General features: G+C 33.2%; 2 protein-coding genes and 1 long non-coding RNA gene across 7 annotated transcripts in view; 2 read left to right on the forward strand and 1 right to left on the reverse strand.

Annotated features, from left to right (window-relative positions):
- Positions 1-6,678, forward strand: part of LOC146721867 (uncharacterized) — a 33,146-nt gene extending 26,468 nt beyond the window's left edge. For 2 of the 3 annotated variants that reach the window (XM_085486165.1, XM_085486166.1), the window contains exon 3: positions 6,583-6,678. In XM_085486165.1, coding sequence (XP_085342291.1) covers positions 6,583-6,676 — 94 coding nt within the window. In that variant the 3' untranslated portion in view covers positions 6,677-6,678. Of the gene's footprint in view, positions 1-3,277; positions 3,965-6,582 lie in introns of those variants that run through there. The other variant, XR_014925481.1, reaches the window with a different exon arrangement.
- LOC114936507 (uncharacterized) lies at positions 3,622-5,060 on the reverse strand. The gene is made up of 2 exons (XR_003820721.2): positions 4,914-5,060; positions 3,622-4,698 (listed from the first exon to the last, which is right to left on the reverse strand). It is a non-coding gene; the product is annotated as an uncharacterized LOC114936507 (long non-coding RNA).
- Positions 6,679-7,135: 457 nt separating the features above from the next.
- Positions 7,136-26,145, forward strand: LOC114936505 (trehalase). Of its 3 annotated transcripts, none has more exons than XM_029309747.2 (6): positions 7,136-7,277; positions 13,874-14,656; positions 14,963-15,096; positions 15,887-16,440; positions 16,575-16,822; positions 21,687-26,145. In XM_029309747.2, exons 1-6 carry the CDS (start codon positions 7,141-7,143, stop codon positions 21,826-21,828), a joined length of 1,998 nt encoding a protein of 665 aa, XP_029165580.1. In that variant the 5' UTR covers positions 7,136-7,140; the 3' UTR covers positions 21,829-26,145. The 3 variants fall into 3 exon arrangements, with proteins under 3 accessions (XP_029165580.1, XP_085342290.1, XP_029165582.1); XM_085486164.1 differs by lacking the exon at positions 21,687-26,145 and adding an exon at positions 17,009-20,101 and having other exon boundaries at positions 16,575-16,827; XM_029309749.2 differs by having other exon boundaries at positions 7,212-7,277; positions 13,914-14,656.
- Positions 26,146-26,191: the final 46 nt, after the last annotated feature.

Consider the following 26,191-nt stretch of genomic DNA (forward strand, 5'->3'; position numbering starts at 1 on the left):
GTCTCACAAAGCATCAAGGGAAAGTGTTCAAAGAAAGTTTGTACTCACGGTAATTAATCTCTTGCAGACTTCGGCGAATGGATAGTTGTCTCGAGGTTAAATCAGTTAATTGGTTAAGGCCATCGCATGTCAGTAAACCAGGGTTTTCCGCGAAAGAAACAGATTCTGTTCATCGACCAACGAGTTGATTCTTATTAATAAAACACATCTTTTAACGAGCGTCAAATTTGTTACACGCGACAACGGTTAATCATCTCTAAAAACTTGCACGTGTGTGTATTAATTATACGAAAATAATATTGTACGTAAATAATAACATGTGACATTCTTTTCAGTGATAAGAAAGGTGATCATTGAATACAATGATTAATTAATGCTATCATTATCTCATCCAAGGATCACGCTTTTTTAGTAGCTTGATAAAATAATTGAATTGTTTTTCAATTACATTCATTATGCGTTCAACTGTTTTTCTTGTCATACGTGATTAGTGAGCCGTTACAATGATTGCAAATATAAAACATTATATTATGATTTAATAACGATTTGTACGAAAAAAATTTAATTATTTATGATTAATTAATTTATTGCATTTATATGAGTATTTATTAATTATATCACAAATTTAGCAAATTTACATTAATCCATATAGATTCGAATGTATGACGTAACGTAAAAGTAATGTTACATATTGCAGTCGTTATAAAATTAAACTGTCGCAAAGTTCGTAAAAAGCTATAATTTGTTCAATTATAATTGATCATAAAATTTTAACGCAAAGTTGACTTAATTTTTTTTTGTTTAGTCGGATATGTTTTAATCCTTTACACGTAATAACAAAAAATAATTATGATGTGCCAATTTCGAACGTATTGTATACAAATGATAAGATTAATGTAGGGCTATATTCGCGATTAATGATAATAGTTCATCATAAGTTAAACTAGATAGATAAATATCGAGAGAGAATAAAAATAGGTGAAATATAATCTAATCACTGTGAATGCGTTACGCGATATTTCTTTAAAACGAAGGTTACCTTATTTTATATTCTGTAGACGAGTAACATTCATATGCTTATATATTCTTCTTGTTCCTTGTTCTTCGGATAATTTTAGTTGGAAGACGAACAATTAAACAAACATTGAACATATGTATTTATATGTATGCATCGCTGTTCAGAATAATGCAACTAGCAACTATTCATTCGTTACGAACGTGAGTTGAAAGCTCATGTGATCATTCAAAGTATTATAAAAAGAATTATATAACATATACCGATTACATAACGATACTTCAAAATGTATATTTCTTTCATTTGATTGCCATGATTCCTGTCGATACGATTATTTTCACTTAAAGAAATAACGTGCAAATAATAAAAAAAAGATTCTTAATTAATGATATTCATAAACGCGTGATATTATTAAATGCAGGTGATGATTAGTGATGTATGACAATTTTATAATTTGTATCGAAATAATAACTTCTCTGAAGCTAGAATCAAATCAAATCGATTGGAGTATTTACTACTTAATTTGTGCTAACGTGTACCAGTAAAGATAATTTTACCATTTCGAATTAAACTGTGGAACTGCTAATTTATATTCAGCTGGCACCAGATAAAAATTTTTTTATAATAATTGTAATAATTTGCAATAAGTATTTATAATAATATATAATTTGTGTCGACATATTTTTTTAAATGTACGAAATATGAAATTGTTTTACGATATAAATTAATATATAAATTCAATCCTTCCCATTTCTTTTTTTTATTTATTTCCATTTTTTCTCTTTTCCTTTTCTTTCTATTTCGTTTTGTTTTACTTATGGCCTTGCTAATTGAATATAAAGTTAGCACCATGCGGTGCCATGATTTTGTTTCAATATAACGTAGAGTACAAAAAATTATCTGATACTAATTAATACAAAATAAATACTATTCGGATAAACCGATTTAATTCTGCCTATTTAGTCCTGTCAGCTTTAGAGAGATGAAATAATAATTTAATTTAATTCGTCGATTTATATTATACGCGTTATATTTATAGCATAAATAGTCTACTTTGGTGTCTAGCTTATATAACCTTGATGAATAATTTTCGCTTGCTATCAATGAACTGTATCGTACGGCCTACTTTTCACTCTGTGAATGATTGGTTTTTCCGCGAATTTATCAAATACCTATATTTTGTGTCGGTTTGTAATGTTTCAAACAAAATTCTGCGATATTTTCTGCAATAATAAGTGATAAAAAATAGAGAACGTATATGCGAAGAACATATTATAGTAAAAATTACGATATAATTATTGTAATTGTGGAACATACTGCTTTATAAGAGAAATCATAATATTTGTATTTTCAATATGCTATTATATTTTACGAAGTAGTATTGTAATTATTCAAATATTTTCCTGCACAAACAAATATACAATTATTGACAAATATTAAACAAATTTATAATTTACAATTTTTATAGTAATAAATATCCTGATGTCATACTCCAGCTTTATAATATATGTTTTCAAACAAAATGTATTTTTTATGTAATTTGTACTGTAAAATTTTTATGTATACGTTCTTTGTTTTTCTCTTAATTATTTTTAAACTCGGCACTCTTGTTTCCGCGTCGATATAAAGTTCTCAACAATTTCGTATCGGTGATACTTTCACTATTTGCGCCAGCAATCGACGTCATAGGCACTGGAGAAATTGCGAATTCAGTGGCGACGTCAAAATCAGGTTAATGCGGTATTTACGCACGTACGTAATTTCTTCTTTTATATCTTAATATTTTTCCTGGGAAAAATTCTAATAATATCCTTGATACTCTATATATAATATAATATCCTGATATATTTTTATCACTTGGATTATTAGAAACTATTTGAACTTATGTAAATAAATGTTACAAAGATCTATAATTGCAATAGATGTCAACAATTATTCCTTATATGATCTCTTTTAAAAAATGTTTTGCATATCCAACTTAAATTTAAATGTTAAAAAAATATATTTACATTATAGATAAAATGTCATTATATAGATTAGGTCCGTAAAGTACAGATAAAATCATATTCTTTTGCCGTTACACGTGTAACTAAGCATAGAAACTTGTATAGATCTCCTTCGATTTCTCATGATCGTCGAAAAAAAATGACCTTTGAAAAATTTCTCGTAATGACGTCATTCGATCGAACGCGAATCCTCGGTCATTGTCGCCTGACAATCCTCGCGGTCAGTGTGTTGCCTATACACACACCGTCGCAATAGATCCGTTTTCGTTCTCCGAAACGCGGGCAAGCCGAGGTTAAATACGTTCGCTGCATCAGCAGCCGCCGCCTTTTCCAGATGCGGATCTTTCACGGCTCACAATCAGACGTGCCCCACGCGATGACGCGCGCGGTTTAAGGTTCAAATTCGCCGCAGGGTGTGTGTCCCGTTTACGGCGAATGAGCGGACGCCGTGTCGGGGGCTCGTCTCAGCTGCGACGTGACGTAACGCCGCTTAAAAGGCGGCTCGCGTGAAACGCGCGAATCAGTCGCACAACGCACGCCGTACCGTGCATTGCTGAGGAGCAGAGGAGGCATCGGATTATTTGTTTTTCCCTCGACCAAGAGAAGACCTGTATATCGCGTTGTCGATCCCATCTCTCTCTCTCTCTCTTTTTCTCCCTTCCCCTCTTTCTCTCTTTCTCTTCGTCTGTTTCTCTCCTCGTCCTCCTGGTTTTCCCCTTTTTATCATCCATCCTGCACAACCCCGCGACATTCCGCGCATCTGGAATTTCCATCCAAGTCGAGAGCGCATTTGCAATTAGACCGCCAATTCGCGCTCTTGAGAGAGATTTACGCGCGATCGAGTTGGCGCTCGATCAGAAGCGGAGAGATATTATTTCTGTGCACATCCGAAGGAGATCCTCTGACGTAGCGGTGCGACTCTTTTATCAGGGAGATTGGAAAGGTACGCGAAGGTCGGCTTGCGTGTATCCCGTAAGTACAGACGAAACGCGCGTCGAGACGAGAAATAATTCCAATTGCCATATTAGTTATCAATTTTGATTATATTAAATATAATTTATCTTATATTTTCATCGTTCTCTTTTTTCAAGATCTTTGATAGATGAGATGAAATATCGGAGCGAATCGAACCATATGCAAATTGCTGTAGACACACTATACCATAGTTCTCATTTCATTCTCATTAAGTAAAATTTTCATGTAATCACGGTAAATTCCAGGTTATTGTAGCAATAGAAGAATGTAATTTCAGACTGATGAAACATACTGTTAATTTGTAATTCTGTCCCATTAAGTCACATCATTAATTAAATAATGGTGTGGGCATCGTTGTTTCGTATTTCGAAATTATAATCAACTTTTTTTTACATACATCATTAATTTTTTAAACACGTATTACTAAGCATAAATATATATGTAAATATTACATAAAAATATTCCCCAATAATTAAAAATTCTTAGTATACAATTTTTTGTAAACAGAATAATGCATGTCTTACATACATATATTGTATACATATATTTCTTTTTTAAATTGGACATTTGATTTTGCGCAAGATTATGAAAGAAGAAATATTACTAAATTACAGCAATGTCGCAGAATTAGTCATCCGATAATATCCATCATCATTGAATTCCGTCTTCATCTGTATCTTCAAACCATAGTATATGTATACACTGAAAAAAAATGTGTTAACTTGACTAAACCTTTAAACCAAATTACTATTTTGTTAATTGAACATATATTGATATTTTGGTCAAAATATATACCTACATTTTGTTAAATTTAATATATTATATTTAATTTAAATATTTTTATATATTCAATTAACGAAATAATATTTAGTTGAAGGGTTTAGTCAAGTTAAAAAATTCTTTTTCAGTGCACGCACTGCAGAAGAGGCAGCAGGTGACACGTATCGCACTCGTGGTTACTCCGTGGCTAAATGTAGCCGGTGCCACTTAGGGACGGAAATAGATGATATCAATTTGGTGACCGGTATTGACAAACTTAACGAGCACGTCGCTGATACGGACACAGGACTTCAATGGTGTATCGTGTAGGAAATAAAACGCATCTTATATATCTTACAGTTGGAATCTCTCACTTATCGTAATCTAGGATGTCGTGCAATCTTACTTACTTTAGCTTCGGATATCAAAGATTTTATCATAAGTGTCTATTACAGGGTATCTACTCAGATTGAAGAATTAAGTGTAACAGTGGTGTGACCAGGCGTTTTAAGGTCTTTTGAGAAAATTAAATAATTTAAAAAATATGAATCAAATCACTTAAATTAAATATAATAATTTTTTTAAATTTAATTTCTAAATTAATTTTCTCCAATTTTCGAGAAAAAAATAAACCATTATTGCATGATTACTTTCTTAGGTGATCCGTCAAGATAATATACCTATCGATCCGTATATATTTGCATTGATGAATCGATTGCTTTAAATTCTATTCGTAAACGATGTGATTGGCAACTATATTTGTCCACGTGCAGGCGTCTGAGGTAGAAAGTGTCGAAGTTAATTGCGACATATGATATATATATATTAATTCGTCAAATCGAAATATTTTTCAACATACTCCGTTTTCGCGAAGTGTTTCGAATTTATTCAAGGCCGTTCGAAGCCGACTTTGCTCGTGAAAAAATTTATTATAATCCGGTGTTAAAATGACAGAATGACATTTTAATCTCATTTTATTTTATTCATTAATGAAATTGTAATTTACGTAATTATCGCATTATCTCTTTTGAATTCGTCGAATTACTCGCGAATGATCTACTTCGATAGATCCGCAGGATCGTTTGTCACTGTGGTGACATATTTATCACTTTGATCGACGCATAGTATGCCGATGCATACCTAATTATTTTACTGTTACTCACAAATCAACCAGATGCAGCTCGTCTCGCATAATTCAAGTACGTAAGAGCATAATTAGCTAATGAGGCTATAACGATCGATTTATCTGTATAGATATTATATCATGAAGCAGATGACATTACATTTTCTTGTAATAGCAACAGTTATCTATATATTGAGGAAAAAATCATATCGGCATTTTTTATTTGCATCATGTTTACTTAAAAGTGATATTATGTAATTAAATACAAATTTATTTCTCTACGAGCGTGATTAAAAAAAGCGTAACGTTTTAATAATTAAAATTAAATAAATATTCAAGAAAATGTTATTTTATGTTAATTTTATGTTTAATAAAAAATAGATACTTTTTTCTAGATTATATACTTTAAATGTTCGCCGAAAGCGCAATATTTTGATTTTGTAGCGGAAAAAACCGCGAATTTCGCGGATTCGCGATAAGAGCTTTATCGTAAACATTCTAAGATAAGTATCAGTTGCTCGCAGCTCTCGATTGAAGATATTCATTTGCTGTTTTACGAGAGCACACTGAAGTGTAAACGTACAATTGAGATTGCAATCGCCGGAGTGAAAATGCTAAATTCTCTCATACGAGCTTGTTACATGTCTAACGTTGACGTTGCATTATTCATCTCCTAACATCTGTTTTCGCATTTTCTGTTACAGGAGAGATGTTGGGGCCTCGCTGTTGGAGCTGAGACCGCCGCGCCGGCTGCGAAAGTCCGTGGGTCCGCATCCGAAATTGATCACGAAAAAGTAAGGATCATTCGCGTACGGATCATCTCCGCGCGCCATCACTCTCGTATCCCTCGGTTTAAAAAAAAAACGAGAGTCAAAATCAAGTTGGGCCTAAAAAGTAAAAAGAATCGAGAAGCACAGAACCGTGAAGCGAAGAAGAACAGAATCGCTAGATCAAGAGTGAAAGAGGAGGAGAGAAGGAAAAAAAAGGAACATTAATTCATAAAATAAAAGCCGGCTTTTTGATTTGATAGAGGGAAGAAAAGAAAAAAATCTGGCCTTATTACGCGCGTTTATTATCGCTCGCTTTTCTCTGTTCACTTTCGCGTAGATTTTTAAAAGACCCTCAAGGGATAAAGTGATATGCGCGCGCGTGCTTTTCCCGCTCGTGCTTGTGTAACGTAAATCCAGGGGTTCGCGATATCCAATCGACAGTAAAAAAGAGAGAGAGGGAGAGAGAGGTACCGAGAAACCGAGAGCGAAAAAATGGCCATGGTCTCGACATGCTCTGTCTTGAGGTATCGTCTTCTGCTGAACGCTGCGCTCTTCACGTGCCTCGTCGTTCTCCAAAGCTCTGCTATCGCGGATAACACGGGCACGACGAAACCGCCCCCGTGTTCAAGGTAAGTGTCTCTCACAGCGAAACCAAATCTCAGCCTCAATTCGCTACTCTGCCAAACCCCTGCCAAAACCTCGCGACTTAGAAAATCGTGTTACTCTCTTCTTTTTTTCTTTTTTTTTTATATAGCCTCGTCGTTCGCGATAAGTGACAAGGTCACGCTTATTTTTAATGGACAACTGACGTCGATATTTCCGCCTTTAAAACGTGGGCGATAAACTACGATTAAGGCAATTTTTTCTTGCGCGTTATGTCAATGTTGAAAATTTTCAACATCGAGCCTTTGGAAAATAAAGTCGACCGACGATTCGAAATATTTTTTTTAACGATTTATCTTTTATTGTCTGTCTGCAATAAATATGTATCTCGATTTGTATTCAATCATACAGACAAGAGTCTGTTAACTCTTCCGGTTAACTTGAATCGGATAAAATATGATACGCGAGAGTTGAAACGAAGCGTTTGAAAGTGATTAGAAACGAATTTGTCATTTATCGTGTTTTGTACAAATTTTATTTAATTGTAAGTTACTCCACCCGAGATCGAATCTTACGTAACTGATGTGTATATATAAGCAATTATACGTTAAACGCATGTAATTGCATAAAATTTCACATTTCAGTTATCGTATCTCGCCAACTATTGTTTACGGAAGTAAATTACAAAATGATATAGGGTTAATTACTTAGGACTAGAAATTACATTATTGCGCGCGCGCATCCCATATAATACACAATCACAAGTCATTATATAATATACTATTTATAAATAATGGACATTTCGCGTGAATTTTCAGGCATTTACTTATTAACAATATTTTTATGCTTAAATGGATATATTTTTTTTCATTAAAGCATAAAACATTAAAATTTATTGACTACATATGAAAATATTTTATCTATTTGATACTTATTTCTGTAATTTTTATTTTTTGATTTGCCGTATTTGATACAAAATTATGTTGATTATTGATAAAAATAGATTAAAAAAATTTACGAACGAAAATGCTATAGCTGTCAGAAATTAATGCATAGAAAGGAAAAAAATATAACATATGACAAGCATGATTGCCAACAGAGCAGCAGTATCGTAACTTTTTATTATTTAAAAAACTTTTGAAACTAAATTAAAAAAATATTATCTACGAAATAAAATAAAATAGAACTTTTTTAGTTAATAGATCTTTGTTGTATAAGCATGGAGAAGCCTAAAATTCGATATTTAAAATATATTTTAAAAATGCGACGACCGGTCATTCGTCATAAAATCGCGTGTCCATGATGTGACAAATATAAACTCCGACAGTCAACCGGGATATCTTAGGTATCGCAGACACGTCGAGAGGAAATGTCACGAGACTTCAAGTGATTCGTTGACGACGAGTCACGTCATTCACTGTACGATAACAAAAATAGTCGTCTCACATATACATAGCAGTCATTTTCGTATATTTCTTTGAAGGATTGGTGAATAATTTGTATATAATAAAATCGCTGTCTCCATTTTTGCCATGTGCCATGTGTGTCTTAGAAACTTTATATCGAATTTATATTAAAATTTTACGAAACTTTCACACATCATATTTATTTAATTATATTCTTTTACTTAAAATAAAGTTTAGCACATAATAATACAAATTTAGCAAAATGATATTGTTTTTTTTTATAAATATAACGTTGTACAATTTGAAAGTTAAAATGTTTTAGAGCTAACGTTATGCTATTTGGGACTTGACCCAAATTACAAACAAGCGACTCTTATTTTGGTTTGACATAAATGTAAACCACGTGTCGTTAAAACATACGTGAAAAATATTCTATTTCCGTCGAAAATAAATCTTTAATCAATGTACCATTTTTTCGTGCATATACTTGCCATTATATTATCTTGAAAACAGCAAACAAAGATTTTATAAAATAATTTGTTTACTTTCATAAATATGTTACTAAAGATTAAATATATATGTATCCCACACAGCACAAATTCTGAGAATATTCCAAGAGAGAATATTATAAAAAAAATATTAAATATATTCTCTGAATATTCGTATACGATATATTAATTATTAATTAATTACACGTTCATTGATCCAATTTATTAAGTATACACATGTTACAGTTGTTATATCTCATATAGAGCATTACGATTGATTTAAGATAAATAAATAACAAGATGAATTATATTTTATATAATAAATTAATTTCAATTTGCCTTAAATAAAAATAAATTTCTTATTTATTCGTCCAATTTCAAACATAATCTGTTTAATGTTCTGAATTTTTTGTTAGGATTTTTATTATCAGAAATTAAACTGAAAAAATTATACTTTGAATCTTATGTTAATAGTTACTCGTTAGGCTTTTATGACAGAAACTTGATAATAGTTTTGCCATGTAATGATAAGCAGAAGAAAATATGTAATGTATTCAAAAATATATCCTGAGAATATTTAAAAAATAATATACTATAGGAGATATTTTCGATATATTATATACATCCATAGTATTCAGTATAAGTGCAGAATTTTCGAGTGTCCATATTATGTGCTGTCTGGGATATCTGAAAAATTACTGTAAAATACAGATAGGAGATATCTTTTCTACAATATCACACATTTAAATATTTAAATATCATGTTTCTTTGTTTTAAAGTACAGCTATAATTATGTAGCATAATTATGTCTCTCTGACGCAATTGCAAAAAATCAAGATCGCACTTTAAGTGGACTAGATTATATATACACGCAATATTATATTTTTATGCGAATACGCGTGACGCAAGCATTTAGGGAAATGACCTTAGCAATGAACTTTGTCCTGAGATCAGGCGCGTGGCAGGTTGGGCTCTAAATTAACGTGTTCCGCAAGTACAATGAACGTGACCTTTACACGTCTACACATGCATGTGTGCACATGCTAATGGTGGCTCTTTCGTGTGCGTCGACTTGCGGCGGAAACTTTTCACTCGCGCGATCGATGACGCGCTTCAGCATCTCTATTTAAGGCTTGGATTTTTTTGTGACAGACAAATTTCTGCAACAAGCGTATCTTGTGTTTCAAGAGTATACAATTATCAACGGTTTTTTATTTCTAAAAAAACGTTTTTTATTTGAACTATTTATTAGACAATCATTATTGAAGATATCATGACAGAATTTTATTATAGCCCAGAATAACGAAATTTCTTTTTACATCGTAATTTTGGCAAAAAAGTGCGATAAATGATATCGTATTGTATAATGCACCGCGTATTCTTTCAAAAATCCATCAAAGAAAATTTATTATGATTTTTTTATGTTCGACGTATAGCAAAAGCATCAATATTGCATCAACTGCATCAAGTCAAATTTTTTATTGCAAAATATCTGATTTATATTTCAGAAAGAAACAATTTTTTGATTAAATATTAATCAAGACAAGATATAGCATCTCGCATTTCTAAAGAGATGGAATGTTTTCTCACATATATATTAATATATCTCATCGCGCTAATCTTGGCATTATGCCACTCGATTCTGACAAAATCTATGCAATGTTTTCCGCAATGAAAACAACTATTTAATGAAAAAAATAAACATACGGTATTTATTTCGTGTTAATTCATATTTTGTTTTAAAAAAGTAAGTAACTCTTCCTGAAATGCGGTTTCGCAATTTTTTGGATAATGACAGGTTCCGCAAAGATTTATCTGCAAAAGCGCGGATAAAAAAATTCGGTAATGTCTTCTAAGAAAGCAAGATCTTTCATCTTACACCATCACATGATGCAAACATGTTTGTCAAGTATATCCGTGTCGTGACATAGGCAAATCTGCGAATCCGAATCACGTCTGCGAGATAACACGTATACCGGGTATATCCGGTAATAGGTATATGTATATACACACTTGATGAGAGCTCGACGAATTAATTGCTGAAGTCTTCTGTCGTTGTTTTTTAAGGCGACATATTCTGCTCAAATTTCCTCGACCATGTCAAATTACTTGACCATTGATATATTTAGCAACAAAAAGCGAAGTGAATGTTGTGTAAGGCGTAGCGAACGAGTGGAGTAAATTGAGTTTTCCGGGCATTTTCTAAATGACGTCTTACTAAAGTAGCGCGATCAGGTTCCTTGGATAAGGTTGCAATGACACTTACTTCTAAAATACGCATATTAAGTTTCATAAAATTTTTTTAATTTTTCATAAATTATGTTTTTTCACTTGCAATATATATAAATAGAAATTTATATATTTAATTCGCTGATTATGCATATATATGCGATACTATGTATAGTACACAGTATTAAATACGAATCTTATCGCGAAAAATACGGGCAAATAGAGGTGCTAGTCTCTTGCAATATCTAGAATGGCATTTAGCTGATTAATTAAGTCAACAATTAATTAAAGCATTCTCTATCTCCAGTATTGCGTAGTCTGCTTAACACAGCTTTTCGAACCTGTTTCTGATAATTTTATTTTTTTATCGTAGATACTGTTATTTGCCACGATAATTTTCTGTACACATATTTGACACTAAAAAAAAAATATACTGATCTACATATCAAGATCAACATTTTTTGAAAAAAATTATAAATTACAAGTATATTCAAGTTTTATATTATATGGATATTATATACGTGGACTTTTCAAATCTTGATAATTATATTAGTATAATAAATTTTCATATATCGCATTTTTAATATAAAATCATTTGTTTACAACGAGCTCGATCAAATGAAAATAGATGTGAATAGCGAATAGATAATAAATCAAATAATTTGCAATAACAAATTAGATCTGACACAGGAAGAAAAAATAATTACGAATATTAAAAGATATTTGTTTAAGTAATAATTGACACTCACATATATATATATATATATATATATATACTTCTTAAACACTAACAATTTTTCTTATGCAGATATTTTTTTTCTTTTAACGTACGCTTGATTATGATACGTTTTTAATTAGAGAACAATTTCGAACGTGCAGTTAGTCCACACGGATAATTATTCACGGATATATTTACATCAAACGATCGTATCAGCACGTAATTACAGACTAATGTAAACAGAAATTCGAAAGAGGAGCTTTAGCAGAAGTTTGATTTGCATATTTTTACCGAGGGGAAAATTTCGTGCAATCTCGTTCGCAAGGAGCCGCGTTCGATTTTCACAGTGAATGAAAAATAAAAATCATTATCAAATTCTTCGTTCGCAACTTGAACGAGGGAGACGCGTATTAATGACAATATTGAGGCAGATTTCGCGAGGCTAATCGCGGTTATCTCGCGCATTCCGTCACGCGAGCGCGGAATTTTTTTCTTTTTTTTTTGTATCGATAGAACATTGTGTGAATCTATAATTTGCGAGAGAAACAATTTTGCTCGAAATATACACCGAGTCACACTGGATCGCATCGCGTGCGTCAAAATGTAACACGTAATCAAGGTCTGCTAGAGGAAACTCAAAAGTCTCACGTACAGAAACCAGTCGTGCGCGACCAATTTATGATTTACATATTACAAATTCGCGATGTCACGTTTTGTTCTTACATGCGCGCGAGAGATTGACGGAGGAGCATCTGTGCACGAAAGTTTATCTCTCTGGAATACGAAAAAGGAAATTTCCAAATGTCGAAATGCTTGAAATTCACTCGCTCGTTCTACACGCTTTTACGATTTCAATTATTGCGATACAGAAGAGGAATATTCATTCTTACGAGACTTAATTATATACACATCTCGCATTACATGATTATGCACGCTTGTTTGTTGAACGATCCGTCGTTTGAATACCATTTTTTTATGAGCTCTGATCTAATGCTTCTTCTTCGGCTCTGACACGAGATGTATCCGGAAGTAAATCAGAACGCTCTGCAGCGCCTTACAATTCACAGGAAAAAATAAACCGATGTTAATTGCGGGATTGGAATTTTCCTACTATTAAGCACAAGCGTGTAATTCTTTACATATGTTTCCCGGTTTTTTTAAATATCATTGTTTGTGAAATAATTATATTTCACAATTAAAGACTAAAGCTTCTTTTCTAACTGCAATTAGAGATTAGTAGCTGCTTTATTCTGACAAAAATTATGCATTCATGAAGATGGCGTATAATTAAAGATCTAAATATGTCTGACTTAATTAGGGAAGTCAAGACATTGATTTACACGTCTATGTATTAATCGCGAAAACTGCGCATAGTTGAAAAAGCGTTTTGCTTCTTCAAGATCATGCCGCGATTTCGTGACATTAATCTAATATAAGCTTCCTCAATAGGAGTGACTTTGCACTGCATCAGTAATAAAAGAACTTTTTAATTTAATTTAATTAAATAATAAATAACGCGATTTTTTTTCAATCGTCTACTCTTATCATTATCATAAATTATTATAAATTATCATAAACTTGCATAATTAGCGACGACGTTTGTGACTGTATTAAATTCCTCCCTTTTTCACGTAACATATATTTGTTTTATCAAATCAAATCGGTGCAAAGTTCATCCTCGGACCGATTCTGTCCACGTTAAGACCACCCGATCCGCGAGCAATTTGATCAACTCCTGCGATCTCGTCGAGTCAAGTAGCCCATATACCATGCCTTTCCAGCGAGATATACTGCCACGGCGATCTGCTGCACACGATACAGATGAACGGGGTGTACAAGGATTCCAAGCACTTCGTCGACATGAAAATGAAACGACCGGCGAACGAGACGCTGGCGTCGTTCCGGGCCTTCATGAGGAGCGTGAACAACAAGCCGTCCAAGCACCAGGTGGAGAAGTTCATCAACGACACGTTCGAGCCGCCCGGTTTCGAATTCGAGGACTGGGATCCATCCGATTGGACGGCGAGTCCCAAGTTCCTGCAGAACATCGAGGACGACGAGCTGCGAAAATTCGGCTCCGATCTCAATCAAATCTGGAAGCTGCTGGGCAGGAAGATGCGGGACGATGTGAGGATCAACGAGGATCTTTATTCGATCATCTACGTGCCGAATCCCGTAATCGTGCCCGGCGGTCGATTCCGCGAGTTCTACTACTGGGACTCCTACTGGATCATCAAGGGCCTGCTGCTGTCAGAGATGCACAACACCGTCAAGGGCATGCTGAACAATTTCGTGTCGATCGTGGACAAGATAGGTTTTATACCGAACGGCGGTAGAGTCTACTATAAGATGCGAACGCATCCGCCGCTTTTGATACCCATGGTACACGAATATCTAAGGGTTACCCACGACGACGCCTGGTTGAAGGAGCATCTCTGGCTGCTGGAGAAGGAATTCGATTTCTGGATGACCAACAGAACCGTGGATGTCGAAGTGGACGGAATTAATTACACTCTCGCTAGATATTACGAGGAATCGTCCGGTCCTCGACCGGAATCCTATAAGTAAGTATCGCGACTTGTACATTCGATGATAATGAAAATGCGAGAAGCTGATAACCTGAAACTCGTCAAAGCGAAACTGGGAATATTTGAAAAATTCGGACGTAAACTCTCCCTTCATTTATATCGAATTCTTACAAATATATTAATTTTTATATGTTGTATAAAATAAATTACACCTTGAGCAATTTCTGATTTAATTATAAATATTGGAGAAAAATTCTGTAAATGAAAATGAAATATTCTCAATTAACTTCGACTCTGAGTTTTGATTTTTCGATCTTTTTAATCTCGCGATTTGATGGTCAGGGAGGACTATCTGACGAGTCAAAGTTTTCGAACCGCCGAAGAGAAGGATAATTATTATTCGGAATTGAAAACTGCGGCCGAGTCCGGATGGGATTTTTCCAGTCGATGGTTCGTACACGAGGGTACCAACAAGGGTAATTATCATTCCTTAATTGCTTTCCGCGCGATGTAAATAGAAGTCTTTCTGGGTGAGCGACGTTGGGCACAATATTACATACTTGTTTACACGAGAGAAGTAGTTAAAATAACTTTGATGGATGGATAAAGCGTATTAATTGTCGCACAAGTGTCGGCGAAGATGACGTACTGCGCTAATTGCAAAAACCATCTTCGATTCAAAAGATTAAGGAAAAAGAAAAAGAATAGAGAAAACTGTGTTTCAATTGTCTTACATTAACTGAACTCAATTTTTTACATGTAGCTTCTCTCTTCAAAATGATATCGAACAAACGCTAAGCCGCTGCGTTGTTTGTTAATATTGATAATTAATTTCTTTTTATATCTTGAAGAGCTATAATGATATATTACACAGATATACGCACGTATATACCTATTATACGCGCGGCATAGCTATTATTGTGCTACGTATTCCACAATTATTCCACGTTAAACAGCGTATCTTCAATGAGATCTGCGCGCGCCGTCAAGGCCCTCCGTCTCGTTTCCTAAGTGAAAGCCTTGCTCGAGGCATCGGTACTCTAAAGTCCATTTTTGCAAAACCAAGTGTTGCAATTCAGAATCGGTAGATCGTACCGATTTTGTAATATTCAGATTGTCCTGCCTTGCTCAATCCCATGACAATTAAAAATGCAATTTGGCAAAATAATCTTTTATTTATGAATCTCTTACTACTTTCCAACAATGTCTACATAACGAAAGTTCATTAAAAAAACAACTCAGCTGACGGCAAGACGCGAATTTCAGGCAATTTGACGAATCTCAAAACCAGATCGATAATTCCGGTCGATTTAAACGCCATAATATATCGGAACGCGGTGCTGCTGGCTCAATACAATCGTCAGATGGGCAACGAGACAAAGGCCGCGTATTACGACAACATAGCGGAGAAGTGGAAGACGGCAGTGGAAAAGGTGTTGTGGCACGAGGAGGTAGGTGCCTGGTTAGACTACGACATCCTCAACGACATCAAGCGGGATTACTTCTACCCGACCAACATCCTGCCGCTCTGGACGTATTGCTACAACCCCTCGAAGAAGTCGGAGTACGTGTCGAAGGTGCTCAAGTATCTCGAGAAGAATCAGATCATGTTGAATCAGGGCGGTATCCCGACCACGCTGGAACACTCCGGTGAACAATGGGATTATCCCAATGCCTGGCCGCCTCTTCAATATTTCTTTATCATGTCGTTGAACAACACGGGCGACCCATGGGCGCAGAGGCTGGCCTACGAAATCAGCCAGAGATGGGTCCGTAGTAACTATAAGGCTTTCAACGAGACCCACAGCATGTATGAAAAGGTAATTTTCCTGGGTGAAAAGAAAATGAAGAATATAATATCTCGCACAATTTATTTTATGATGAATTTGTAAAAAAATAAATTTCCTTCTGGGGGGGAATTTCTAAAGAGGGAAAATTTGAATTCTGTTCATAGTACGACGCGACCGTCTCGGGTGGACACGGTAGTGGAGGTGAGTACGAAGTGCAGCTTGGTTTCGGCTGGTCGAACGGGCTCGTTATGGATTTGCTGGATAAGTATGGTGACAGGTTGACCGCGGAGGATTTTTTCCTAGCCGGTGAGGTAGTCGAAAACGCGGCACCACCGCAAGTTATTTCAACGGCTGGTCAAATGTTAACCGGGCTTCTAGCTCTCATCATATCGTTAGCAGCAGGATTTATAGGGTGAGGTGAGTGTGTCAAGCCGATAGGGGAAAAGTATTTACTTCACGTTGCAAATGAGTGAAAAAGTTTTGATAGCTTCTTTTCTTTATAAAATTATAAAGTCAATTTTTTTTATCAATGAATTAATTAATAGTGCATGTGTGATAGCATATATTAAAAGAATGTCTTCTTTGCTTTCTGTTTCAGATATGCACGTGATCTAAATCGATTAGGATAAAATTAAAAAAAATAGAGAGATCGATACAGAGGTGGTAGTAGAGATACTTGCAGTAGAGAAAAAAAAACAAAAAGTTAATCTAAATAATATTTTCACCCCTCTTTCTCGATTTTCATTCGGTTTATATAAGACTCGATAACCGGTGAGGAAAAATCGCGTAGACGGGTAGAAAGGGACCAAATAGAAGCAAGTGCAGGCACTGTCCTTCTTATGAATATTATTGTGAGACATTTTGACGCGGGGTCTCGCGTTATATTTATTCTCTTGCCACACACGTGCTTCCAAAGATTACTTTATAAACTACAGAATATATATTATATATATATTTTTTTAACGATAGCCGCATTTAAGTATTACTTCAGAAGGGACACGAATCTTGCTTACTCGCGATATACTATCGATATCGTACTTACCAATTGTTTAAATTTTATATGAGATATACATATACACAAAATTTATTATTCTACTTTTACACATCTTTATTAAAATAATTTTTAGTTAAAAAAATATTCAGAATATGTGATATCGATTTTTTCCGAGATTATCATCTCAAAGATTATATCGCTAGTATGCCTAAACACATTTGCAAACATGTGCCTTCTTAGCTATGGAATTACGTCGTTATATTATTTATAGGAATATCGTGGCCCTTCTCTTTCTCGCTGACGGATAACGTAGACAAGATTTATTATCGCTAGATAATCGTCGCATTACTTAATCGTTCCATCAGACAGGCGTTGTTACGAGGGATATTCTGTGATTATTTAACGAACTACTTCGCTGGTCGAACTACGTTCTAGTATCCTTCTACGGCAGGAGTTTATCCTTTGTTTTTGTGTCTAAAACTTTGAAAATACCGCAGGCGATTTCTTGAAGTTAAGAGAGTCTAATCAACGTGTATTATTTTATTCTCAGATTAGCCATTAACTACTATATTAGTATTATTAGATAAATTATAGATAAATTATTATGTCGCACATATAATATATGTATGTAATAAGCAAATATCGACATCTCCGAAATATTTCGGAGAGAGTCGGAGAAAGGTTCCTCGAAAGGGAAGAAGAAAAAGACGCAATGAGAAAGTGTTAAGGTAAGACTAAGAACACGAGTTTTTCGGCAGGACTAGGAGTTTACAAATAAACGGAATAACAAAGAAAGATTCCGCTCTCTCTCTCTCTTTCTCTCTCTTTTCTCTTCTCGAAAGAAGAGTGGACTTATCTAGTCAGTTTGCGTATCGGCGCTTATAGTTATCTTATTCTTATGAATTCGCATTGGCGAGATATTGTGAAGAGGTCGAGCGTCACCAAAATTACTTCTCTAATCTTCGTCATCGCTCTCACAAAGGGTGCCTTAAATATAACTTGAATAGACGGATAAAACGGAGCGTTAAATTGAGGAAAACATGAGGTAGCAATGAATAATAAACGAACGCAACAGTCAACTGTTGACAGTTCGTAACGATGACAGCTAGTTTACTTTCAATTCGCGAATTGTTGTTCCTCTATATTTTATATATAAATCCTCTCTTGTGTCTCCATTCGCGATCATTCCCTTTGTAGGAAAAATTAGCACGGTATATTAAAGCTACGATCTCGCGAATTACTATGTCCACACTCTTCGAATCTATTGAATAGATTCTAATGAAAAAATAAAGCGTATATAAAAAGTTACAGAAAGATGTATTTTTGACGAAAGAAGGATTTATTATTATATGATATATATTATTAGAAAACACAATTTTTATTCGGTGAATATATACATGACGTAATATACCAATATGCGTTTAAAATATCGGTACAATTTTACAATTTACTTATTTGTAAAGTTAACATTAATAATAAATTCGCCAACTACTTTATATTTTTATCTCAGAGGACACGTATATCGCGCACTCTTTTTTTAGTTCTATGTCAGCCAAGATGACATTTAATAATGCATGCGTAGGTATATAAAAATATCGCGTCTGTCTCTTGCCATGTAAGATATTGCATGACTTTTAGCCATTTGGTTATTTGATATAACTCAAAAAGAATTATTCTTATTAAAAACGGATTTGCTACATATTTTCTTTTCGTAATCTATTTATACGAATGTGAGTGTGTCACACGCATGTTCCTTGCATCCACAAGTCCACACACCTTGTACGTAATTTAATAAAATAAATAAATTGAATGTGTGTGTGTACCTCCACGTAAACCATCCTGTGATACATCAACATTGCATGTAGCCATTTGTACGCGTAGTCACATAATACTTTTAATATTTAAAAAAGATATTTTAGAGATAGTTTATCGCGGAACTAAATCGGATAAAAAAAAAACACATTCCTTCATTCTATTCTTTAAGTTTGGTAAGTCCGTGGCTAATCTATAATGTAATTGAATCTGCCAAAGATCAATTTGAAAAATAATTACCTTTATCAGATAAATTTCTTACGTCGATGTTCTCTCTAATCAATACGTGATATTAAGTGTGATTAGAAATTAAATATAATTTATAAATCCTTGAAACATGATTTTGTTTATTCCGATGTATCGTATATATTTAATTCCGACGATGTAAATAAGATAAATGATGCTCGTTAAAATACTTGTCAGATAAATTTCTTAAATCGATATTCTCTCTACTCGATACGCGATATATTAATTGATTAGAAATTAAGTACAATTTATAAATCCTTGAAACGCGCATATAATATTGTTTATTTCGATGTATCATATAATTAATTCAGACAATGTAAATAAGGCGAGGCTTGCGGTAAAATACTTTTCCAAGGATGAGGCGTGACAATGAACAATTAAAAAGACATTTGTGTTAACATTTTGAAACATTTGCATATAAGAACGTATTGTTAATTTTTGCAAGGATATGTCTCTCAATGGGTGGCATTTTAAGTCTTTGTGACTGCGATAATTATCATTCCATTGCGCTACGCAAGTGGAACTTTTCGCGCACAACGAGCTGCCTTCGATGGGTGCCTAGTCTACCGTCAATAGTAATTACGCAGATAGTAGTCAAGTCCGTGATGAGATTATACAGGGTGACCCAAAAGATGCGTACCAGTGATTGAAAAAAGGATAACTGCAGCATTTTCCTTTGTAGCTGAAGCCTTTTCCTTTAAAAGCGAAAGTTTAACCCGAGAAAAGGAGCTTCTTCAAATGTATGAAAGTTTAGATAAAGATTTTTGTTTGTGCGTCAAATTAAACAAAAATTTTATCAAGAAATTTTGAGGTATAAATATCTCATAATGCAATAAACCAGGAATTTTTTAATGTTAAATCGGTTTTTTTATTACTTACTTAAATGTATATAATATTTGCAGATGAGAGAAAAATGTTTGAACAATTTAACGCAAGTATTTAGATCTTTGATGGAATAAGATTTTAAAATTAAATGTATTTCTCGGATTAATTTTTTTTATACAATTTTGAATGCACTTTTGCCTGTAGTGAAGCATGTTTTGGGTATCACTGTTAGACACGATGCAGTGTCTCGCACTTTATTACGATGTTATCGCGATAAGTGTGATGAAGCTACTAGCTCTTGCATCCATCAGTACTCTCGTGTGAAGGTACCGATACAATTACCAGCACACATGGTGGTACTGAGAGAAAGAGGAGGAAACGAATGGCCGCCAATGAATATACACGTGATGTAGGCGTGACTGCATTTGCCATTCAAGCTTTTTGCGCAAATTCCTGCCGACATTAGATCGCGCTCAAGGACCGGTCTGTGATCGCATTCATATATAACGCGGTATAATTTGGTACGAGAGATACTTATATATGTAATTGATAAAAATAATATACAATTAATTATTGATAAAAGAAATTAAAATTGTAAAAATGTATTGGTGAAAAGATGCATTTTTTGAGCGGAAAAATACACTTGATTCACAACAAATAAGAAAGAGAGAAGAGAGAGAAAATTATAAATTTTTTCGATTGCAATAAATTTCTTGAATATCTATATAAAATACAGACAAAAAATGTGTGAACACTGAGATGTTAGATAAATTTAATGACTCAGTTATAGTCATTCGAAATACGAATAAAAGTGTTGGTCTTTTGAAATGCAAAGTTTGGTATATCAAACGAATTCTTTTTTTTTATGTGTGTGCAAATTTTTATTGAGAAAGAAACTTATGTTAAGAAGATCAAATACATACTCAGTGCGATATCTATGACGTGAATGCAAGATAACGTGATGACATGTCACTTGCACCGTATCTTAATGCACATATATTGATAATCTAAATTTTTGGATAAACTCTCTGATAATAAACTCTGTGTCTTTTGAAACAAATTAATTAATTTAATGCTACGACAAAGAAATCTTGACATTTTCGATAATTATAAACCTCTAGAATAATTGTAGAATTATCGAAACAGCGCAAGTAGATGGAACGATATTAATTAAAGGTATACTTTTAATTAAAAAATTCGATTCTATTATTTAAATAATTTATCATTTGAAAGTGTATTATTTGGTAAATTGCTTGTAAATCTCCTTAGATAGTCTTTCGGTCTATCGAGTGAAGAGATTTAAAAATTTGCCAATCAAAATCTCGTCGGATTCTTAGAAAAATTAAAAATTTGTAATTAAAAAGTTAGTACGTTGCTTAATTTATATCTTTTTTCGCAGGATGGTCATGTACAAGAGACGGCAGTATTATGCACCCGGTCCATCGACGATACCGAACAAGAGACCGGGGTTGTCGAGCGGTAGCAATCTGTACCGGAAACGGATCGCGTATACCGAATTGAGGGACATGAACAACGATTGATGACCGCTCGTCGTCTAGACCGAATGTCGATTTGTTACATGACTAGTGAAAGAATGTATACGCGCATAAATATGTAAAAAGGAAGAGAACGAAACAAGGTAAAAGTGCCGAAAACGAAGGCCCAGGATGAAGTCACAGATGTTCCTAAACGCGCTGGAGTTCTGCGGAGAAAAGCGAGACTGACTGGTATCATTCGAGATATGGAAAATCCATCTCTACCGATGAAGAAATCCAGGTGTCCGAAGGCAGACTCATCGCTTCAACTCTATGAAATGGAACAACGACAAGATGACAAGATCCTGAAAGCGTATATAAAACCAAAGTTTGATGATTGCACTTGGTTCTAATCGGAAGCTTCTGATAATGTTCACTTCCGAAAAATTCGGAGAGAGAGAACGAGATGAGGAAGAAGCAGGTATAGTATATGTAGTGTAAAAATTAAAGAAAGAGAAAAATAAAATGTATGTGTGAAGGTATGTGTGCATAAGACTCCAGCAACAGCAGGATTTAGTTTTAGTTTAGCGAAATATTAGACAGAAAAAAAAATAATGGAATTATTTATTGACTTCTCAACGAAAGAAGGTATTGTACAATGCGCAGGATCTTATACAGCGTCCTTCCAAGCAGGATCTATTTAAGCGTCAAGGAAGAATTAAACTCTTAATTATAAATACGCTATCAACCGCTTCGATATTTATCTTATCTTTGATACGCTCTTTATCGGGCTAATTTTAAGATTATCTTGAAAATAATCTCTTTACGAAGTGCGAAATCAAAACACTTTAACGACCATTAAAGCATTGAGCTAAAAAATCCTACGGTGCCATCCAAATATCGTACGTATGAAAATTAATTAATTCTACACAATGTTATATACATATGTATTATCCAGCGACTTTTCTTCGCGACGTGAGAAAGTGCACGCGTTTTTATGAGTGTTATAATGACTCGCGAGAAGCGATTTTATAATGAAGCGATTGATGAAAAAAAATAAGTAGCGATAAAAACAAAGATTTGCAAGTACGAACAATTAAAATGTGTGCGTGTAAAAAGTAAAAATGCGAGAATGACATAAAATGAGTATATGGTTTATAGAAAGATGTGCCACGTGGAGGCAGGATATTGCGAAATTGTAAATATAAATAAATAAATAATTTATTTATTTAACTTACAAATAAATAAATTATTTATTTTATTTATTTATACACTTACAACGTATGGATATATATAGACATAATTTAGAATAAAACATAGTGAATAATTGATGATAAACTTTATTGATGAGATAAATTATTGAGATCGTTGTATTTTTGCTGATATTTTTATAAACGAGTGAGCATGTTTATCCCGCGTTATATTAACGATCGATTCGCGGGGCTTTGTTCGCTAAAAATCGATGCGTCGTGTATGACAATTTATTTATTATTATTCCCTTTTTTTTAAATCAGCTTTGCGTTAAACTTTATGATATTGTAGGAAGGTTGAAAGTTCCTTTGCCGATCTTTTCGAAAGAGCTTTCACGCGCTCAATTAGTTTTATTCTCTAGAGCGAGTATGATTTTATGGTATTTATATTTTTTTCTTTTGCGTAAAGAGAAGAAATTGTAGAATTATCTTATTAGAGCTGCCGATAGAGCTACTTTTTAGAGCGTATATGTAATTGCAACTGTTATTTTGCTCTCTCATTATTACGTATTTTAAGCGCATGCGACGACTCCAAATGATATTGTCGTAATTTTTCACGATAGGGCATTTCTCGGAGTAATGTTGATAGATATCCATCAAATGTATAGATGAGCATTTTTAATTATATATACAATAATATAAAAAACCTAATTTCTGACCAGTGCGTGTATGATATCGAGAGTACCTGGTGTTTATTTGACATGTCCGAGAAAATCTCTAACTCGTGCATTGTACGGAACTTCTCTTAATTACGAATGTTCCGCATATTACGACCTAAGTTAAATTGTAAATAATAATTTTCTATATTATATATATATATATAGAAAGAGAGAAGAGAGGGGAAAGACATCATAATTAATTTCGTAAATTGTATGAAAAATTTAATATATTAAATAATTCTTGCTCTTTTCTATATATATATATATATATATACATATATGTACGTACGTATGTATTACTTATATTTAGCTAGAATTTGTTAGATCGTGGAATTAAATTGCCGTACACGACGCATTTAATTGAATGCCTAGAACAAGTAAAACGGACAATTAAACGAAGATACAGTCGACTTATAATAATTACTAATAGAGACCGACGATCTTTTGGAAGAATCACAGATTTTATCATGAGTAAGGTGTCTGGCGTCTTGCTTGCTTAAATACTTGGCTCTTGTTGTCATTTCCTTATTTTTAGACTATTGCAACCACATATATATCATATGGATCATACTGCCAAGAGAGATGCGATAAACATGCGAATCTAAGATGAACGACATTACGCAATAATTAATCGGCTGAAAATATTTTAAATCATGTTTTACTATAATTTAAATTTTAATTCAATATTATTCGTGTATATACATACATAAAAGCACACACATACTTGATAATATTAGAATATTTCGAGTGAATCTTCGTTTAAATAATTATGACAATGAAAAAAATATGAAGGTAGTTCAAGAGTACATCATGGAACATTAGCATGTATTCTTTTTTATCACAAGTGTCCTAAGTATAAATAGATTCTATATCTTTTCTCGAATGTTAATAATTAGACCTCTTGATATATAGTATATATACACTTTAATTGTGCAGTTTTTTATATTTAATCATTTATTCAATCTCGATTTTAATCTATTAGTTTGCATTTGTAAATCGTATCGTTATATAAATGTTAAAAAAAATAATATGAGAATTATCACGAATTATAATTGTCTAAATATTTTATTATAATGCAATATAGATTTATATCGTTAAAAATGATTTCATACAGTAACGCAAAATGCGTGTTCTAAATTGTTAATTTATTTTTTTGATGAATTTATTTTACTCTCAAGATTATATACGAAAAGAGTGACTACAGAATTTCGCTTTTCTTCGACAAAGTTAAAAATTTTTAAAAACTCGATAATATACTTGAAAAAAAATTTTGTGAACCTCCTTCTTGTTACAATCTTTTTTATGCATAAAAGCTGCAACGAGAGAGAAAAAGGAATGCGGTTGTATATATATATAATAAAGTTTTACACAAATATCAATTAGTATATATATATATATATATATATATATATATATATATATATATATATATATATATACATATATATACATATGTGGAGATATCAATTTGTTAAATTTTGTACGGCGGTAATTTGTGACACTCGATTCGATATTTGTATAATAAAGATCAAATTGCAGATGATGAATGATATATATCTCGTATTAGAGATACGCTACCTCAAAGGAAGCGTTCTTATATTTTAATGTGCGTAGGTGTGCGGCGAAATTCGCATCACGGTCGAAGAAAATGCAATTGAAACGAGCTGGATTTCTCTTCTAATCGTGATGGGACAAAAACTATCAAAGGTTTTTTTCACGGATAGATTTATCCTTATTTAAGCGCGATTCACGATTACACACAAAGACGCGAGTGATCTATTTTAGTTACTGGATAATCTTATTCACTGACAAGAGCAGTATTAGCAGAGAACGTACGAAAGTGAATGAATTAAGCGTTTTCTGCTCTGAAAGCATGTGTCATAAATGTTATGGAAAATATAAATGCATCATATGAGTATTTTCATAGATTTGCGCTGTAATAAATGTTAATTTTTGAAATAATTATTAGGGGCATTGTGTTGACTTTTTGCATCCATAATAACGTGTAAAAAGAAGAGAACACATAATTACACACATAACTTATCGTTAAATTTTTTTTCCTAATATTTTAGTATGTATATTAGAGAGAAAATTCTCTTCTTCTTCTTAGGTCCTTTTACTATCAAGCTATATTTCGCTCATATTTTATAAAAATGATTTCGCTTATTCTAATTCAAGATTGTAATTATTATATAATTTATATGCGTTATATGAAGAGAATGCGAATTTCAGCCGCGTGATGAATAACATGAGCGATCAACAAATTTCGAAATAAATGCAGAAATTTTAATGCAAGATGTAAAAATATCTGTATTATATGTACACTTGAATAATTGTGATACTTAGAAATAAGTAGGTACGTTTTTTTTTGCTGTTTTATGATGCATTCAGTTTTTCTTCTTTATCTCCACGTTATTTCGACGATGCTCCAGTTGTATTTAAAAACTGACTGATAATAGTTAAAAAAAAATTTAGTATTTGTACAAATATTATTTTGCCTGCAATTCTCTTATCCTGATA

This window comes from Nylanderia fulva, unplaced genomic scaffold, assembly GCF_048542155.1.
Source record: "Nylanderia fulva isolate GAGA-0341 unplaced genomic scaffold, ASM4854215v1 Scaffold40, whole genome shotgun sequence".
Lineage (NCBI taxonomy): Eukaryota > Metazoa > Arthropoda > Insecta > Hymenoptera > Formicidae > Nylanderia > Nylanderia fulva.

Excerpts from the sequence above, each read along its gene's own strand:
- LOC114936505 (XM_029309747.2), top strand. The coding sequence starts at position 7,141 with ATGGCCATGGTCTCGACATGCTCTGTCTTGAGGTATCGTCTTCTGCTG. Across the intron at positions 7,278-13,873 it reads AAACCGCCCCCGTGTTCAAG|CGAGATATACTGCCACGGCG; the intron begins GTAAGTGTCTCT and ends ATGCCTTTCCAG. Across the intron at positions 16,823-21,686 it reads TTAGCAGCAGGATTTATAGG|GATGGTCATGTACAAGAGAC; the intron begins GTGAGGTGAGTG and ends CTTTTTTCGCAG.